Here is a 21,106-nt window from a genome sequence, read left to right on the forward strand (position 1 = left end):
AGTTGAAAAGAATATGGTTTAAAGAAAATTTATTAAAAACTTAGCAATTGCTCTCATTAGATAGAAAATGAAGCCACATAGTAACTATAGATCGAAACACAGTCAAATTACAGTCGAAGCCCCTTTGTTTCAAACTGTCCCTTTCTCACCCTCCAAAAAAATTATTTTAAATTTTGGAACTCCCTTCTCTCCCCAAAGTGGAGGTCTTAGGGCAGTTGCCCAGTTTGGTTTTTTTGTAAAATCATCAATTACAGTCCTGCAGTTAGGCATTTCAGGCCATTATGTTTCCTCTAGACATGAGAGAGTTCACTCTGAAAACCTGAATGCTAGCCCTGAGAAATTTAGATCAACTTCATCCCTCATGTAGGTTTAAACTCAGCCTTAGACCCCATGCAGCTAAAGAGACTGAGGAGGCACACAGATGCCTTTCTGTGCTATGGTTGGGGAATGAACAGAGGTTTCCAAATTGGAAAGGACGTTTAGCAGAACAACTTCGTCTACACTCGTCATGGCTTCTCAGCTCCCCAAACATCCCCTATCCCACAATTGAATGTGCTGCCACTCTCATCACTGAATTCCAGTGCCAGCCACTGGAACGCATCAGTAGGAGACTGTTCCATTGCATTACTAAGTCTCGTGCAACACTGGTCAGATTTTTAAAGAGGTTATATAGCAGGATTGTATACTACACTGTCTTATGTTATATAAAAATGCCATCATAGTATTGTTGTGTATTCTCTAAACTTTCTTTTGGGGGGGGGGGGTTGGGGCTAAGGGTAAGATGCTACACAAAAATAAAAATTAATTTTGACCAGAGATGTCCAGCATAACTTTTGTGGTGACAGAAATGACCTATATCTGAGCTGTCCAGTACAGTAGCCACATGTGCTTAGTGAGCACTTGAAACATGACTAGTGTGACTGAGGAACTGAATTTTGATTTAATTAATTTAAATCTAAACCACTACCAATGGTTAGTGGCTACGCTATAGGATAGTGCAGAGAGACTATCCTTCAGGAAGGTGGCTGTGCCTCATCTGACATCTAGGATTTGGAATATAGGACATTTAAAGCTGTTTTCAAGCAGATCTTGAATAAGATCCTGAGACTTCCATGTGGCTAGTGTCTCTCCTTGTCTTGGGATGAGGCAATTCTTTTGGAGAAGGAAAAGCAAGCAGCTCAGGACTCCAGAATCCTGTAGAGATGGTTCCTAAGGAAGTGGCTAACTCTAAAACAAGGCAGGTGGAGGCTGGAATTTCAGAGGGGAAATCAGAGATGGCTGAGTCTATCACCTTCTGTCCTCTTCACTGGCCCTCTTCACTGTTTGCACCATCACCTACTTTTCCTCTTTCATGGTTTTGGAAAGTTTGTAGAGGCAAACACTTGCCTGGGAGACCCTATGCTCTTGAGGACTGGCTTGGGTTTGGATGTGAGAATAGATTCACTCCTTAGAACCACATATAAATTAACTTCAACAGACCCAGCTGGCAAAGGTAGCTACTCAAGCATCTCTGGTGATGGCACAGCCCAAGAGCTACTTGGCAGAATCGAGTGGGAGAACTCCAATCTGACATGCAGGGAGATTTACGAACTGAGGACCGTATCAAAAGAGGGAGTGGGAAAGATGAAATGATGGTATCTCTCAGGTTTGGACAAAGTGAAATATTTAAAAAGCCAGGACTCAGAGGCCCACAGAGTTCAGGCATACATTGACCTTCCTAATCCTTCCAACCTGAGGACAGCACCAACGTCAGGAGCAAGTGGCATAGATACTCAGCATGCACTGAAGAGTCATCTGTCTTGGAGCAAGAAGGCAAACAGTGCTGCTGCCCAGTGCAGGGTGCACTACCACCAGGCTGGCCGTGGAAGAGTCACCAGGGTGGTTTGATAAGCACACGGAATCCCAGCCCCCACCCTGGGAGAGTCCACTTCTAGGGATCTGAGGTAGGTCATGGCAAAACGCATTTTTAACAGGTGATTCTGATGCACAAGTAGACCTGGGGAATGCTGCAAAGACTGGGAAAAACAAGTTTTCTTGTTGGGGGAGGTGACCAGAAAGAGCTTAATAGCACTACTTATACTGGAACTGAGGTCCTCTGCCTGAGGGATCCGATTAGAACTCCTCGCCCAGACCCTGGAGTGACACATACGGTATCATGGCAACCAAGGCCTCGCACAAGAAAGAGCGAGCTTAGTTACTGCTTGTCTACTTTCTACAAATTCCTAAGAAGGCAATGTATCGATCAGTTTAGACTTAATTCATCATCTGACACCAAACATTGTCTTAGCAACTTGTCTATGTGTGGGCGATAGATAATCCTGAAAGCATAAAAGAAATCTATACGGACAATTATGCTGTTAGGTTAGGACCCCATAAGCATGAACGTTTACTACTCAGTAATTAGAAAGCAAAAAAGAGAACACTCCAAACAGAATCTTATTTTGAAATTTTAGTGTTAACGGATGGCAGCTTCACAGGTCAAAATCTTCTATGTGATAGGAAAACGCTGAGGGGAAATGATGTCCAAATCGGGCCCAGCCCCCACAAGAACTTAAGAGCTTGTTCTGTTGGGCAGAGATTTTGTTTCATATTTGTGATAACTGATAGCTGTGATGGCCAAACTCATGGGTAAGCACCCACCCCTGCTCCCCGTTCCCCTTTTGAATCCACCGGGAGCTCCGAGGGCTCAGAGTTCATATCCCTGTGGAACGTGTTGGTGAGCTCTCTGGTGGAAGACCCATCTCCTGGGTTTTTCCTGTGTCTCTCCCCTTTCCCACTGGGCAAGATGTGGACAGAGAAGTTTATGGATTTACTCCATTGATACCATGTGGTGCCAAACAGGACCCCAGGCCACAGAGTCTCCAAGGTGTACACAGATAGGAAGGCCAAGAAGTGGCTCTCAGTGGTGGAACGTGCCACTCACGTCAGGTTTCTGAATCTCTGTTCTAGGTGTAAGTAGAGACACAAAAATTTCTCGGCTTGAGCACGTGTGGACACTACTCATGCTCACATGTACACCGACAGAGACATAATCAAAGCTCAGAAGCAGCCTTCAGTTAACGTGGCCGAGGCTGGTGCCAGGTGGGAACGGAGCCTCCTCAACCTTCTTGGTAGACTCGCTTGGAGGGGGTCCAGGTAGACAGAAGGTCCAGTGACAGGTTTCTCTGCTCTTGCTCAGATCTGACAAGGCGGTAGCCCAGCAAATTCATGGTATCCCTGCAGACTTTCTGAAGTCGGTAAACTTTGCCATAAGGCAAGGACCAGCGCCAGGCCTGAGAGACGTTGACGGCATTCCTGGCATTTGTACGGAAGGCATTGTTACCCAGGCCCCGGCCTCGAGTGATGTTGTACACCCAGGTCTGGAGCTGGGGCAAGAATTTCAACCCTGCGTATTCATACATTCGGGCAGTCTGGGCCAGGGGGTCCCGGGCCAGGTCCTCGTAGCGCACGAGCAGGTAGCGCTGCTTCAGGGCTTCAGGCAAGGACTGCACAGCCTTGTAGATCTCCAGCTGGCTTTTGCAGATGACCTGCATTACACGGTAGGGTCGGTCCTCCGTCTTGAGTTTCTCCCAATCCTGCCCCAGCACTATGCGGCTATCGATCATGAGGTCCCCTGCGGTGTGTTCTCGGGACCGGAACACTGCCCGGGGGTCCCGGACCAGGTGCACGATGCGCAGATTGAGGGAAGGGTCTCTCAGCAGTGGGTAGAGCGCCTGCAGGTTAAAGAAGCGCACCTCCTTGAGCACCACGTGGCTGTAGGAGCGGCAGGCCTTCTCCACCACCTCAAAGGGCTGTTGATTGCACAGAAGCTTGCAGTGATCATGGGATATGCTTATGCTCTTATCCCACGAGATGTTGCAGGCAGGTGGGGTACACAGGGCCCGGCTGCTTTCCCACAGAAAGAGGCTGGACTGTAGTCGGGGACCAGGTCTCATGTAAGCATCAAAGACACTCATGTCACACAGAAAGACGGCACGTATCAGATCCCGCACCGCCATATGCAACCTCCAGGCCGTGCTTTGTGTGAAGCTCATCCAGACGTGCCAGGCGGGCTCCATCAGGTAGAAGACATCCGGGTGCTGCCCAAAAAGCTGGCCCACAAAGGAAGAGCCAGAGCGCCAGGAAGACAGCAGGAGCACGTGCGTGGGCTTGGCCTCCGGCTCCTCCTTCTTGGACATGGAGTTGAAGTCGTGGCTGTACAAATGGACGAATAGAGCTAAGATGGCCATCTGGGAAACCAGGAACAGCAGTGGCCTCACTTTTTTTGGCAGTATCATTGTGCTGAAGTGGAAAACCTTTAAGGAACAAGCAGAGGGGCTGTTAAGCTGCTGTTTTGGTGTCTGCCTTCCATCCCTTTTCTAGCCAAAGCCACCTTGTCCCTGACCCCCACCAAGGAGCAATGTAGAGTGCTGGAGACTTCTTGCAACCAAATGCACGAATCCTTCTCTGAATCAATTCCTGTCCCTTGCAGGTAGTGTGTCAATAAGTTCTATTTATTTTAGGCTCTTTGTTTCCTCCCTCCTGATCTTCCTTGTCTATTGAGCTACCAAAAGTGCCTGAACTTGGCCATATTTCATCAACACAGGAGAATAGCTCCACCCTGGCACCCTGGTAACATGCGTGTTTTCACCCAGGCCACGTAGACAAACTTAACTTAACTGTAGTCTGACGCTAGTTTTGGTTGAATGCCCTGTGATTCCTTCTGAAACTGAGGGACATAAACTGGTGGGGAGCTGCCTTGAGGCCATTGCTCACCCCCTCCCGTATCTGGAGGGAGATTGCCACAAGGCCATTTCTCATTTCTCTCCATCTCAAATCAGCACAGGACTTTCAATCCCTTGAAGGATAAGGCTGTAGAAGTGCTTGCTTTATAGTCATGCGCCGCATAACAACTTTTCAGTCAACAGTGGGCCACATATACAACAGTGGTCCCATAAGATTAGTACCATAGAGCCCAGCTGTGTGGTAGGTTATACCATTCAGGTTGATGTAAGTACACTCTATGATGTTCGCACAACGACCAAATCGCCTAACAATGCATTTCTCAGAACATATCCCCCTCATTAAGTGATGCATTAACTGTAGTGTGGAGTTGTCTCTTCAGTGGCAGAGCCAAATGCCCGTGGCACCTGTCATCTAGTCCCCTCTGATTTGGTCTCATCCCGTGGCACTAGGGACAGGGGAGCTGACCTCGCATCTGTGTAGGTAATAGACTATCTGAATCTATTTGGGTTGAATCGGTGTCTCCTTAACAGCTGACTCTTAGGAAAGTGTGGCAAGCCAACCTAAGAACTACAGTAGTGATACTTGTGGCCTGTTAGCCACTATGCTGCTGCTTGGGGGAATGCTTGACCACTTGACACAACCTACTCAGGGTTGCTCAGTACAGTCGGGCAGGTCATGCACTGCACAACTGTAGGGAATGTCATCTCATCAAGAATTTAAGATTTTTATTGTTAAAATGTTCTGGTAGGTGACAGTAAAGTATCTTGGTCCAACAGAATAAGTATATTAGGATGATTTTCCAGTTGTTAAATATCTAGAGAAATGAGTTCCACTTTGTAATTCACACTAAGGCTCATACAGACTGGTGGCAACCCTGAACTTATCCCCTTCACAATCAGGGCTCGCTTTGTGTGAATAGACATGGTTCCCGGTGTCATGCTAGAATATTATTCTGAGGGAGATCTTAACCCTTTTAAGGGTTAAGATGACTCTGGTTCATGTAAGGTGACTTTCTGGCATAAATAACTGTTGAGAGACATAATAGCTATTTCACATAGTATAAAATATTAATAGTAGCTTATCACTGTATGCAAAGAAAATTTTCCTTCCAGTTTTAGTAAAGAAGAGAAAATATATTTCTAGACAGTAATTGGAGTAATTTGGATTTACGGTTTGCTACTTTCCTGGTGACAGGTCTTATCACTAATTTTTTAAAAGTTTTTAATAGCTAATAGTTACACAGTTCAAATTGTTTTAAAAAGTCTCATTATCTTGGACGTTAAATGCACCGACTCAGAATTTAAAAGAAGATTCTTCTTGGAGAAAGGATATAAGGAGCATGCTTGCCAGCCGGCAGCCTAGCCTGTCACACTCCAGGTCTTTAGCATATCGAATGACAGGCGAGGGGTAGTCTCATGACAAGCAGTTGAATCTGCGGAGGCGGCCTACAGTTATACATTAGAAAACTTCTAGAGCCATTTGTAAATGGGGGTAATGACATACTTTTTAAAGGGCTCATAGTATTTTTCTGGGGGAAAGAAAACCTAAGAATTTTACCAGCTGCTGAATCAGTAACCTCTTCTCTACTTACTACCAGCTAGTACTTACCTACTAGCTGCTGTTTCGTCATTAGTATACAGTGAAGTCTACTTCCGACACCTGCCCTCCATCCGCCCATTTCCCAGCTTGCCCCCAGGGAGCAACTGGGTTCATTTTCCATGTGTCCTTTCAGTGGCTTTATGCATCCATAAGACAATTCAAATGTATATGGATTCTTAATTTTTATTCCCTCTTTGTAACACAAAGAGTAGCGAGTTATACACACTGTGCTCAACTTTGCTTCTTTAACTTAAAATACATCTTGGAGAGCTTTCCATGGCAGTATGTAAAGCATTTCCTCTTTCATTTTTACCAAAACATAGAATTCTATTGTATAGATGTACCACAATTTATTTAACCAGTTTCCTCACTGTTGGGCTTTTGGGTTGTTTCTAGTCTTTTGCCATTTCAAAAACTTCAATAATGACCTTTATGTTCATACGTCATTACACGTGTATATAAACCAGATTCTCGAAAGTGCACTCACTGAGTCAAAGAGTATGAGTGTGTGTACCTCTGACATCTATTGCCCAGCTAGCCTTCATACTGCTCATAAACAGTTCTCCATGTCCAGAGGTCCAGAGACTGTAGGGAGTGGACGTCAGAGGAGGAACTGGGCAGCCACAGATGTGACCCTTGGAATTTATAGCTTTCTTCTTGAAGAGATAGAGCATGCTTTGCCGGCTCATGGGCTTCCCGTGGAAGTCCCCTGAACCTTCTGGGAAGTGATGACCCAAGCCAAACCTTGCATGGCAGTGGCACAGAAATCCCTCTCTTCCATTTTTGACAACAATGCATTTCCTCCACATGTGCCAGAAGGGTCCAGCACGGGTCACCTCTCCTTGGTGGCCAAAAAGCACTTTGCTCTATGCCAGCAAAATGTCAATGAATGGTAATTTCTGTCTTGGCCCTGAAGGTCTGAACAGAACCAGCTAAGAATGCTCCTAGTTCTTTTAAACTTGAGCCCAAGAGGAAATGATTAGAAACTGGCCATTATTGATAACGGCCCTAGAATGCCTCCCTACCCACCAAGCACCGAGGAGAGACTTTAGCAAGAGATCTTCTCCCAAAGACAACGTGAATACGAGGAAAAGTTTGGAACAAAGATAGGAAACAATGGAGCAAAAGAGAGGAAGTAAAGAAGAGAAGACCTTGACTTATACACAATTACAAGGAAACTGTGATAGAATTTTTTATACAGGGCCTATAATCAGCTCAGGAAAAGGTAACATTTCTGAGGGATTAGCAACGTAGACCTTTCAAAGTTACACCCTCCCTTCCCCTATCCTGGCTTTAGGTCAACTCAGTATCCTCAGTGGCTCCATAGCTCTGAGCCCTCCTTGCCTGCCAGTAGCTCCTGGCCTCATGCCCATTCTCTTCTGGAGCTGGAGCCAGGCCTTCTAACTCCATCCCCAGCTGTCTTTAGGCTGTCATTATCCACAGTTCTCAGAAATTCCCATGGAAACTCTCCGACTTCTTTCTCTGCTTTTTCTTTCCATAAGCAACTTCCCAGCCAGAAGGAAAGTATACTTTTGTAAAGTGAGTCCCATCTCTTGTCACTGGGATCTAGACACATCCTAGATCTAGGCAACCCGTGATGGGGTTGACCGGAACAGCCAGGAAATACTTTAGCGTGTGTCTTGGGCAAAGCTCATCTCTGCAGAGACTGTAGTCAGCGGTAGAGGTGGATATTTTTGAGACCCTGGGAGAAGCAAGATGATGCAGCTCTGTGAAGAAAAGGAAACTGAGGGTTTTTAAGGCAATCCTCTGGTCTAGCCACCATCTCACCCACTGTCCTGCACTAACTGCCTCTGTAGTCCTGGGAGTTGGTCAGCGTTGGTGAGAGGTCTGTGACAGGACTCCACCTCTGAGTCCCTAGTCTGCCTTCCTGAGTGGTCTTTTCTGGCTTTTTAATCATATGCTTGAATCCCACCCTCCCTGTTGCCAGAATCCCTGTGGAATCCTGTCTAGCCTGGCCTTTGATCGTAACTAGCCTCTCTCTCTCCTGTCTCTCAGCTCTCTCCATCATCCACTGCTGCCAAAAACTAAAGCACAAGTCTGTACTCCCCTCCTTAAAATCCTTCAATCACTTTCCAACGCCTACAAGATTAAATCGAAATCCCCAAGTCTTGTACCCAGGGTCCTTCATGATCTGATCTTTGATCTCCTGTCACTCCCCTCCTTTTTGGCACCTTAGCCTCCACACTTTATTTCAGTTCTTCCCAACTTGCCCTGTTATTTGGAAGCCCCGAGACATTTGCAAGAGGGCCACTCTTCCCTTAAGATTCTACATACATGTCGGCTTGCTCCCTGAAAGGTATTTCCCTTCCTCCCGAGATTTAGTGGTTCCCCAAACTTTTCATTAGCATCCATCTCTCATTCCACAGTAAACAGCTGTAGATGAAGGTCTCTCCCACTAGGCTGCTGTAACTGAAGGGTAAAGGACGTGTCTTATCTTGTTTCCAGCTACATAACACTTCAAAGCAATTAAGGTAAAGATACATGCACCCCTATGTTCATCGCAGCATTATTCACAATAGCCAAGACTTGGAAGCAACCTAGGTGCCCAAGAAGGGAGGAATGGATAAAGAAGATGTGGTGTTTATACACAATGGAATACTACTCAGCCATAAGAAATGATGAAATCCAGCCATTTGTGACAACATGGATGGAACTTGAGGGTATTATTCTAAGTGAAATGAGTCAGAGGGAAAAAGCCAAATACCATATGCTCTCACTCATAAGTAGAAGATAAAACAACAACAATCACATAGCAACAGAAATTGGATTAGTGGTTACCAGAGAGGAAGGGGGGAGGGAGGAGGGTGAAATGGGTGATTAGGCTCACATGTGTGGTGATGGATTGTAATTAGTCTTTGGGTGGTGAACACGATGTAATCTACACAGAATTAGAAATCTAGTACGATGTGCACCTGAAAGCTATATAATGTTATAAACCAATATTACCGCAATAAAAAAAGTAATTAAGCCTCTTTAAACACTTGTTAAATAAATAGTTGAATGTGGGAGAGGCATAGTCATTGCCTGAAAGCAGATAACTAATGAGATCCATCAAGAAACTGAAACTTGTCCTTTTCGAAAATGCACATAGATGTCTCTTTAGTATCAGTTACTAAAATTTAGGAATTTCTGTTGAGTATTGAGTACAGAACCAATACTGTCTCAATTGCGTGGAGCAAAATATTAATCAAGCCAGAGGCATAGATTTGATGCCATATGGCACAGTTAACCTCACTCCGAAAAAAAACAGTTTCTACACTGAGCATGTATTAGTTAAAACCAGAAAAAAAAATCCTGAACATTATTTTTAAAAAATATTTATTAATAAGAAATAAAAGCCCCATTGCAGGGCAACAGATTACCTGGACGACTTTCCTTGCTCTAACCAGCTCAGTTGGAAAAAGAAGGAGAAAACCCCCAGCACATCCTGTCATCACCTTCCCGCAAAATAATTTAAAAACATGTGGCCCCAATGATGGGCGAGTGGTATCATCTTAGCGCACAAAGGACAGTCCATCACTGAAGAGTCATGAGAACTTTAGGATCTTGAAAAACACCACCAAAGGGGTGGTAGTGAGGGAGCGCCTGCATCAGGCAGCTGCACCTGCACCATGAGGCACCAGGATGGGCGACCTCATCCAACAGCCTGCTTGCAGAGGTCTGAATAACAGATGACCCCCAAATCAGTAACGTGGAGCCTTTTAGAAACAAAATGAGGAATTCTGAGAAAAAAGCAAACAGACATCAATTTAAGAGCCCTGGATTCCAGCCACTGGCACATTCGTAACTTAGATTGCCCAGTGAGATTAGGCCCCCCCCTAAACCAGAAATTAGAGATGGCAGAAGATATTTGCACAGAGAGAACAGGGCTAGGTTTTGGAAACCAGCATCCACACGTATGGCCAAGGACTCAGGAAATGTGGGGAGATAAGCACACCTGGGCAAAAGGTGTCCATATCATAACAAACTAACTAGACTGAAAGAGCCAGGATGACCAGACCTGGGTCCTCACCATTGCTCTGTCTTGAATGCCAAGGACAGTGCCCGGCACATAGTAGGTGGTCAAGAAACATCTACTGAGTGAATGACCGAATGAACGAACATTTGTAGAGCATGGTTTAGTGTTGGAGGTGCCCTCATTGATCCGGGATGGAAGGCAGGGCAAGACATTTTTATTTTGCACATATAAATGTATTTCAATTCCAATTAGAATCTCCAGACTTGTCTAAGACCATACAAGATAGAGGTCTCTTCTACCTGTCTGGTGTACTGGCCTCGTAACTTAACCTTATTTTACATCTGAGTGGCACTCCACAACTTTGAGAGCCCTTTTAGGCACAGTCACGACAAAAATCCAGTTAGATATATAGGACAGTAATCATCCACACCCCTACTTTTCAGAATCAGTAAACTGAATTTTAATTGTTTGACTCCACGGTGGAAAGAGCCCTGTCTGAATCAGAACCCAGGTGTTTCAGGTCCCAGGGCTGAGAGTATTCAATTATCACATCCCACTTCCCCTGAGCTAGAGAAAATCCGCAGCTGCCGGCACCTCCATTCTGCCGCTCCCCAGCACCTGAGCAGAGGAGCTGCAGGAAGTACAGAGACTTGAGCTCAGAAGCCAGGATCTGAACAAGTTAGATGCATCAGAGGACCGTCTACAAAATGTGCATCAGAACAGCACTACGAGCTTTCTAGGTTCTTTCGCACCCTTTTAGGGATGGCCCTGGGGGAGGGGGGGATGGGGGAGCAGCTGGCAGGCAGCTTGTGCTTTTTCGGGAAGATTCTCCAGGTAATTCTGATTCAGTCCCCTCCTCTATCCCCCTCTGCCACTGCCAACGAAATCCCCAGATTAGCTGCCCCAGTTATCTGATACTTGGCTCCAGTAGCGCTGGGATAATGGCCCTGCTTAACAGGTGTACAGAGAGAGAACTCTCTCCTTACCTTGCGAGTGGCACAGGCTCACCCACTGCTTTAGAGAGGCTCGCTGCTAGCCAGGCTGTGTCGCTCTTCTCCTCCGACTCACCAACTCCCGTCTCAGCTTCCTCCCCCTCCTTGTATTTTGCATAACCGTTGCTACTCGGAGCAAATTCCACTGCCCTCTCCCTCTGCCAGAGAAATGACCCACCTTCCAAGATGGGATTGAGAAAGCAGTCCTCCCTGGAGCCTGGGTATTAGTAGCTTTCACACTGAGATCCTCAGGGGTGGGGAGACTCCGCTGGAGGTGAGCCAGGAGAAGCAGAGGAGGAAGCTTTCTCTCCCACAACTGGGAGACGATCCTGGAATGTGGGCTCCTTGAAAGCAGCTGAAAAGGTTAACTCCCTTAGGGCAAAGTGGGAAAAGAAGAGATGCCTGGAGAACTGAGAGATGAGGTCGATAGGGAAATCTGACAGTTACAACCCAAATGCCCACAAGATCTTAAACCTTACTTTTCTGTCTTAATCTTATCTCTGTTGCAGAAAAGACGAGAAAACGGGAAAGCTATTTCTGGATTGCACCTGCCTGCTCACTCCGCTGGATTTGGGGAGATTACATTTTTTTTGCCCTCTATCATATTCAACATCTTCACCTTTCTTGCAGGAGATAATTACTAGATGTATTACCTAGATGTAATAATAGATACATGAGAGGACGGAGATGTATTGGCTCTTAGTTGGGGTACAGAAAAAAAAAAACTCCTCCTCAAGAAAAAAAAGTTACCATTAGAGATTATTTTTCTTACTAGCTTTGTGTCCTTGGACAAATCACACAACTACTCTGAGCTATATTACATGACTGTTGTGAGTTTAAAACAATAGATGAAAAACCTCTTTACAACATGTGCACGAATAAATGTAAATTATGGTGGAGTGTGAAAACCACTGACTTTGGAGTCAGACATCTGGGCTAGTCATTCCACCTCTCTAAGCCCTCGAATATCAGTGTAAAATGTATATCCACCTTATAGAATTCTTGTGAATGTTAGGATTGGATTAATGCATATAATACCCCTAAGGTGATATTATAAGAATAATGAGTTAAAAAGCGGTAGTTAGTATTGAATCATAATAATTCCTCTTTCTTCTTACTCAGCTGCTGGCTCATTTTCCAGGCCTTGAAAGAAAGAGAGCCGGCAGAGGGTTGCATGAATTCTGGGATCATCTAGGAAGTATCCTTGCTGGTTTCCATCAGCTGAGCCCCTAAGGCTTTATGATTGGCACAAATGGCCAGATGTGGTGCTGCCTTGTACTGATTTCAGCGTGTGGCCCTCCCTTTCTCCCTAGGTTTCCCTGGCAGGGAGAAGAGAAATTTCTCGTCCTCAGAGAGATGTAAATTGAAGAGCCAGAACTGGGCAGTTGGTGGTTTTGCTTTTATTCTTGTTAGAAGAGTAATACTTGTTAATTATTTAAAAATTTGAAAAATACAAAATGTATAAGGAAGACAATATAAATCCCTTTACATTTTGCTGCCCAGAGAAAAGCACAGTTGACGTTTTTCATGTTCATGCAGAAATTTGTATAATTGAGATCACACTGGAAAATATCCTTGTTTGTACTTGTTTTCCCTTTGTCTTTATTTTAAAACATTTTAAATTAAGAAATCAAAATTAGGGCATAAAGGTACAATTTAACAAATAATATAAGGGAACTACCACTTGAAAAAAATTTCTAAAATATATAAAGAACTCGTACAACTCAACAACAAAAAAATGAAAAACCTGATCGAAAAATGGGCAGAGGATATGAACAGACATTTTTCCAAAGAAGATATACAGGTGGCCAGCAGGCACATGAAAAGACGGTCAACATCACTAATTATTAGGGAAATGCAAATCAAAACTACAATGAGATATCACCTCAAGCCCATCAGAATCACTATAACTAACAAGAGAAAAAATACCAAGTGTTGGAGAGGGTGTGGAGAAAAGGGAACCCTCATACACTGCTGGTGGGAATGCAAACTAGTGCAGCCACTATGGAAAACAGTGTGGAGATTTCTCAAAAACTTAAAAATAGAAATACCATATGATCCAGCTTTTCCACTACTGGGTATTTATCCAAAGAACTTGAAATCAACAATTCAAAGAGACTTATGCACCCCTATCTATGTTCATTGCAGCGTTATTCACAATAGGCAAGATGTGGAAGCAACCCAAGTAGCCATCAATGGATGAATGGATAAATAAAGAAGATGTGGTATATATATATAATGGAATACTACTGAGCCACAAAAAAGACAAAATCATGCCATTTGTGACAACATGGATGGAGCTTGAGGGCATTATGCTAAGCAAAATAAGTTGGACAGAGAAAGACAAATACTGTATGATTTCACTCACATGTTGAAGACGAACAAACACACACCTAGATAAGGAGAACAGATTAGTGGTTCCCAGAGGGGAAGGAGGAGGGTGGGAGGTGAAAGGAGTAAAGGGGCACATGTGTATGGTGATGGATAAAAACTAGACTATTGGTTGTGAACACGATGCAGTCTATACAGAAACTGATGCATAATAACATACGCCTGAAATTTACACAATGTTATAAGCCAATATGACCTCAATAAAATAGTTTACAAAAATAAACCAGAACCTCGCCAAAGGTACTTCAGTATCCTTTCCTCCCACAACCTTCCCCACCCTCAGAGGTGAACACTTTCATGGTGAGTAGTTCCTTGCTTTCCTTACAGTTTATCACCTTAAGCAATACAATTAAATTTCCCCCAATTTGACCTTTATATAAGTAGAATCATACCACATGTATTCTTTTGAGCTTTGCTTTTTTCATTTCATGTTGTCCTTGTAAGATTTATCCCGTTCTTGCATATAGTTACTGGTTTTTTGTTTCTATTACTGTGTGATATTCCGTGTGTGAATATATCACAATTTGCCAATGATCTTTTTAATGGACATTTGAGTTGTTTATAGTTTGGAGCTATGACAGAACATTCTTGACACATCTCCTGGCACACATTTACACAGGTGTCCCTAGTGGATGCTGGGACATGGCGGGTGTCCGGCTTTGATTTTTTCACTTCACACTCTATCATAAGCATTTACTCATGTCAACAAATCTTTATGGAAGACATTATTTTGAAAGGATTTATCATACGCCAATATCTCAGTGCTCTTATTGTCAGACACATTGTTCCTAATTTTTCCCTTTTCCATATAACAGTGTGCTGAATATGGTGATCTTAATGGTTAATGAAGCTCCTAGCACAATCCCATGTCCAAGTAGGCGCCCCACCTCCTTCCTTATGTGTATTACCACAGATCTTAGCCTCTCTAGTTTGTGGTTCATAGATCAGTTAGGAAGAACTTTGAAAAGGCTGGGCTAGAAGCAGCCGTTAAGAAATAATAAGAAATTTTTGATTTATTCACAATAATCAAAGACTCAAGGTATGCAAAACAGAGGGTGTCCCCAGTAAGGAATTATGGAGCATGAAGACTATGAAAGAAGATACTTATAGCTACTGCTTGTTCAGAGCTTGCTACAAGCCAGGTACTGCACTTCACGCTTATTTGGGTTATCATATTCAGTCTTTGCCATGGCCTTAGGAGGTAAATTCCATATTTTCCAGATGATAGAATAGAGGCTTGGAGAAACTAAATAATGTATCCACAGTTATATGGCTTATAGTGGCAGAGCCTGGACTCAACCCCAGGTCTGAGATCAGAGCCCAGGCTTACTCATCAGGTAATGCTGCCTCCCTACATTATCAAGGACCAGGAACGTTGGGTCTCTTCTCTTTTGCTGTGCTCCTGAGAATAGTCAACATGCAGGGCAGAACTCTTTCTACAGTTATAGGAATAGAAATTTAACATTCATAAAGAGCAAAGAACTGCCCAAATGCCCTATACCACCATGTAATCTCCAGCCCTTGCAGACCTCAAGGGGGATTCTGCTAACCTCACATGAAAAGAAAAAAGAGACAAATTACATCTTTGTCAATCACTGATGAACACTGTTTTGATCCAGCCCTTTCTAATGTTCTTTTCATGCTTTTTCTAAGCCTTCCCCAATACAATAAGTTTGCTCAAATATGCCATAACTCCTAAATAATTCATATTACCTACCATCTTTTCCTTGATAGGAATTTGTGCTGGGAGAATGTCAAGCAGCCAAAGAAAAGCATCCTTTGGTGACTAGCATCTGGTGGTAGTCAGCATGTTCAGATATTAGGCTTCTAGGGGTCTACAGTATTCCAAAGCACCAGGAAGAAATTTGAATGCTGGCCTCTGAAATCCAAGCCTTCCCATGGAAATTTCACAGAGAAAACACCGTACCTCTAAGGAAACACTGTCCAATAGAATATTTCTGTGATGAAGAAATATTATGGATCTGCACCGTCAAATACAGTAGCCACTACCACATGTGGCCATTGAACACTTGAAGTGTGGCTAATGCTACTATATTGGAAAGTGCAGTTAAGGTTGTACAGAGCCAATCTCTTTCTTTTTGAGTCTCAGGAAATCTGATGAAAGATAAAGATCTTCTCTCTAGAAAAATGCAGACTTGCTCACCATACAAACACAAAACCATATCCAGTTTCAAGGGGTCCCAAGTTAAGAATCCCTACAAAAGGCTGTGTGTACTTCAGGTGCTTCTCAAAACATCATTTGAAGACAGCTGTCTCCGAGGGACCACTATTCAGCGGGACTCCGTGCTCCATCACTTGCCCTTGCATCTTTACTATCTTTACAGTCTGGGGACCCACCTGAATGGTGAAGAGACCCTGAGTCAGCCACTGAGCCGGAGTCTGATTTTCTCAGGGATCAAGAAGGCTCTTTCTGCTGGTTACACTACCCCCTCCTGCTACCTTTACCCAGACCATTGCTCCTTGTGTACTAGGATTGGAGTTTCTTTACCGCTATCCTTCGCTATGTGTCTTTCCTGCTCCCTGCAAGATTAAGAGAACAATGAGGCTTTCCTTGAGTTCCTTTTCACGTGGGGCTCCAGCATTCCTCAGTATACATCACTCACTGTGCATCAGCCGGCAATGTGGATGTCAAGGTCTGAAACTTGAATAACATTACACTCCCTACATTGGTTACCAGCCCTGTCTTGCTTACCAAAACCTGGTGTTAGACTTGACTAGCGTGCTGGCTAAGTGGCTGGGTTTAGAGAATAGATTCTGGAGGACTAGAGCTTTCTGCTTTGGCTAAGCATCTGCAGGCTGTAGACGTCTGACCTCAGTATCCTAGGGCTCCAGCAGCTTCTGAAGAAATGTGCCAGGAAGGGAATCTTGGTTGCTATAAAGCCTGTTATCAAATGGACACTTGCCTTCAGTAGAAGCTGATTCATTGAGCTGAGCCCTGGGGGTGGACACCTGGATAGGGATCCCCTGGCAATAGAATGGCCCTTATCTCTGTGTTAGAAGTATCGTTTTTCAACAGTGGGAGAACAAGTTGGATTAGGGTAGGTCAGGATGAAGGAAAAGAACATGGTTTTAAGTTTCTCATTGGTTCTTGCTTTCTTGAGGCTCCCAAACAGGGCAGAGAGGGTGAGAAAATGGGAAATAAAAAGCCAGGAGTTTCTCATAAAGCCTAATCTTGTGTGTCTTTGATAGTTCAGGAGCTTGACATTATTGGACAAAGGATGCCTTATCTGGGATCGGGCCAGGATGGGATCTGAGAATTTTCCTCCAGGCTTTCAAAAATCTCCAGAGACTGCTGCAGGCGATCCATGATGGCCCAGTCACAGAGTGTCTGGGGGTGAAATCTGGGGAGATAAAAGGGTGTCTTCTGGTGGGCTGGAACCCGAGGTATCACATTGATCACCAAGGTCTGTCTATTCTAAGCCTAAATAAATTTGCTCCCCTTCACTTTATATCCACAGCCACTGTCTTCACTAGGCTCTCAATTTTTTTCTTGAATTTCTGCCAACAACCCCTCAACTCTTCCCTGTACCTCCAGTCCTAGCCCCTGCAGTCTTTGCTCCACCCTGCAGTTAGAGTGAGCTTTCAATGTCTAGATCCGATCCCTATCGCTTCTCTGATGGCAGTACTGCAATGGAGCTCATTATAGTCAGGATGAAAACTGCTTGGTGTGTCTTTAAGCACCTTTTAGGAGCTGGTGTTTCACTACTCTCCGTCATAATCTCCTTCATGCAATAAATTCCAAAAATATTTGTTGGGGGTCTGTTACATACTCGGCTCTGCTCTAGGCCCTGACAACATCAGTGAACAAAACAGACGAAATTCTCTGCCTTTGTGGAGCTTGCATTCGATTGGATGGGAGACAAACATATAAATAAAATGTGTAGTATATCAGATTGTGGTAAGTGCTATGAAGGAAACTAAGGAGAGAAGAAGAGGGAGATTGTGGCTGGGGGTGGACTTTGTTCCAATTTTAAAAAGAGGGGTCAGGGAAAGCAACATTCTAGTCTGGACCTGAAAGACGTGAGGGGGGAAAACCCCCAAGAAAATAGCTGAGGAAAGACCATTCATGCAAAGGGAACAGGCAGCTATAGAGGCACTAAGCCAGGAATTGCAAAGAAAGTAGCGTGAGAGTGAGTCAGAGTGAGTCAGAGGGAGAGTAGTAAAAGAGGAAGTGCAGAGACAACAAAGGGCAGAGTGGGACAAATTGTGTAGGAATGCATTAGTCCTTACTAGTTGGGAAGTCCTTACTAGTTCCGCTAATTGGGAAGCTACTGGTGAGTAAGAGTTTAGGAATGATTCATATTCTAGAAAGATCATTTGAGATACAGTGAGGGGAAGAAACCATAAGAGGGTCAAGGGCAGAAGCTGGAAGATCAGCTAGTTGGCTAGGCAAGAGACCAGGGGCTTGGATCACGGTAGTAGCCATGAAGGCAGTGGATTCTAAAATATCTACGAAAACATGTGTTTTAAAGGTAGGATCAAATAACTCACTGATGGATCAGATGTGGGGATGAGATTAAGAGAGCAGTCAAGGCTGGCTCAAAGATATGGTTGCCATTTTAAAAAACAGGAAGAATTAGGTTTTGGGGTGGAAATCAGGAGTTTGATTTTGGATATGTTAAGTTAAAGTGCCTATTGGATATCCAAGTGGGAATGTTGAGCAGGTAGTTGGATATATAAGTCTAGAGTTCAAAGGAGGGGTCCAGGGTGGAGATATCGATTTAAGAGTCATCAACATAGAGATGGTATATAGACCTAAAAGGCTGAATGAGAACACTCAGAAAGAGTGAGAAGATGGAGAAGAGAACAAAGGAAACCATGAAGGAGTAACCAGCAAGGTAGGAGGAAAACAGGGTGAATATGGTGTCCTGGAAGCCAAAAGAATAAAGTGTTTCAAGGAGAAAGGAGTCATCAATTGTGTTAAAAGCTTCAGAAAGATTAGGAAGGATAGAGACTGTATATTGATCATTGGATAGAGCAACATAGATGTCATTAACAACCTTGAGAAGAGGACATCCTGTGGAGTCATAAACATGAAAATCTGATGGGAGGAAAGGAATTGGAGGTATGGAGGATAACCAACTCTTATTATCTAAAGAGGAGGAGAAATGGGACAGTGGTTGGGAGGGGAAGTGAAGTCAAGAGACAGGTTTTTTTTCCTTTAAAGATGGGAGAAACAACAGCTGTTTTATTTGCTAATGGAAATGATCCAGGAGAGAGAGGAGAAAGGTTGGAGTGATGGAATCAGGTGTACGCAAGTGGAGGAGTTGGCCTGAGTTAGGAGCACGTACACATCATCTTTTTTTCTTTTTCTTTCTGCTTTTTCTCCCCAAAGCCCCCCCATACATAGTTGTATATCTTAGTTGCACGTCCTTCTAGTTGTGGCACGTGGGACGCCACCTCAATGTGGCCTGATGAGCAGCGCCATGTCCGTGCCTAAGATCCGAACCGGTGAAACCCTGGGCCACCATAGCAGAGCGCTCGAACTTAACCACTCGGCCACAGGGCCGGCCCTCACATCATCTTTACTAATGGGAGGGAAGGCAAAGTATATGAGTACAGATACAGTTAGGTGGAGCGATGATATTCTAGGAGTTTGTGGACATTCTGTTCTTATTGTTTTTATTTTCTCAGCAAACTAGTTGACAAGGTTGTCATCTGAGTCTGAGGATGGGGAGGAAGTTATGGAAAGTTTGAAGAGAGAGGAGAAGGGAGAGAACGGCCATCTGTGAGGGTAGGTTAGTGACTATGCTAGGGTAATGTAAATGGGACTGACAGTGACATGGAAGACCTTTCTGAGGTAAGTGGTCATAAACTTAAAATGAGAGCAGCTGGCACAGGTGTGTGAGTTTTCCAGCCATGTTCAGTGGCTGCACTTGTGCAGGCATAGGTGGAGAGTTCAATTTAATTAAGGCTTGTCTTCTGTTAGGAAAGGACATTGAAGTGAGAGAGGGGGAAAGGGAAGCAAGGGTGTAATCGAAGGAGTTATTATAACAATGGGCCATGGAATCTAAGCCAGACAAGAGGTGAAACAAGGACATGAGGGGAACAACTGAGCTAAGAGGACAAGCTTTTTGGAGAAGAGAAGGTCAAGGATTTTAGAAATTGGCATCTTGGAAGGATCATCTATAAAAATATTGAGATCATGTAGTCCAGCCATCCCACTACTGGGTATTTATCCAAAGAGCCTGAAGTCAGCAATCCCAAAAGTCCTGTGCACCCCAATGTTCATTGCAGCACTGTTTACAATAGCCAAGACGTGGAAGCAACCTAAGTGTCCATCAACAGACGAATGGATAAAGAAGATGTGGTACATATATACAATGGAATACTACTCAGCTGCAAAACAGAACAAAATCATTCCATTTGCAATAACATGGATGGACCTTGAGAGAATTATGTTAAGTGAAATAAGCCAGCGAGAGAAATATAATCTGTGTATGACTCCACTCATATGAGGAATTTAAAACTATGGACCAAGAACAGTTTAGGGGATACCAGGGGAAAGGTGGGGTGGAGGGTGGGCACAAAGGGTGAAGTGGTGCACCTACAACATGACTGACAAACATTAATGTACAATTGAAATTTCACAAGATTGTAACCTATCAATAACTCAATAAAAAATAATAATAATAAAAAAAATATTGAGATCATGTAGGAGCGGGGTTGGAGAGTGACAGTGGACATACGCCTGCAATGAGGGTAGCATAGTCTGGCTAACATCAGAATCAAAGCTGGATAGTCTTAGGAAGGAGGGAGGCAGAATGGTCTGGAAGCAGCAATGAGGAACAAGGTGGACACCTATTCCACTGCGGCATGTGGGAGAAAAACAGCCACTGCTTGAGAGGGCTGCAGAGGAAGCAGTGTCCTCAAAGGAGCCCTAGGTTTCCTTTAGCACAAGAAGACGAAGGAAAAATTCAGAGACTTTGAGGAAGGAGGGATTTTGCTGATCCTGACAATGAATTCCTGAGAGTTTCAGGAGATGAGGAGGGTAGGATATGGTGTCAGAAAATGGGATGGACAGGGCCATTTGGGATGAAATGCAAGGGGTAAGGAGCTACCCAGGATCCTGGGCTTCTTGTGTGATTGGCACAAACCAGGATAAAGGGGATCGTGATAACAGATAACAAGGTCTCAAGGCAGATAGTGGTGGCCAAACTGTGAATACTGAGGAAAGGGAGGTGGGAAGGAGAGTCTGAGGTGCCCGCTCTTTACTCTTGGCAATGATGATGTGGAGGCCATGGGAGAGGTGTTGTCTTATCCAGAGCACCTAAAATTCTAGAAATTTAGAAACCTCATCTTGGAGATAAATAGTATCACTGCTTCTGTAAATGATGCAAAGCGTCTGCAGTCAGCTTGACTGAAGGAAGGGGAGTTTTGATTGAAGGAAGAAAGGGAA

The 21,106-nt window shown here is 44.1% G+C and overlaps 1 protein-coding gene across 3 annotated transcripts in view; it reads right to left on the reverse strand.

Moving 5' to 3' along the window:
* Positions 1-2,598: 2,598 nt before the first annotated feature.
* The window catches only part of CHST4 (carbohydrate sulfotransferase 4), a 47,797-nt gene continuing 29,289 nt past the window's right edge, over positions 2,599-21,106 (reverse strand). Inside the window, exons 1-2 of one of the 3 annotated variants that reach the window (XM_046682731.1) lie at positions 11,290-11,370; positions 2,599-4,295 (exon numbers count right to left, since the gene is read on the reverse strand). In XM_046682731.1, coding sequence (XP_046538687.1) covers positions 3,099-4,277 — 1,179 coding nt within the window. In that variant the 5' untranslated portion in view covers positions 4,278-4,295; positions 11,290-11,370 and the 3' untranslated portion in view covers positions 2,599-3,098. Of the gene's footprint in view, positions 4,296-11,289; positions 11,371-21,106 lie in introns of those variants that run through there. The other 2 variants (XM_046682733.1, XM_046682732.1) reach the window with 2 other exon arrangements.

The sequence above is a fragment of the Equus quagga genome, chromosome 13 (genome assembly GCF_021613505.1).
Source record: "Equus quagga isolate Etosha38 chromosome 13, UCLA_HA_Equagga_1.0, whole genome shotgun sequence".
NCBI lineage: Eukaryota > Metazoa > Chordata > Mammalia > Perissodactyla > Equidae > Equus > Equus quagga.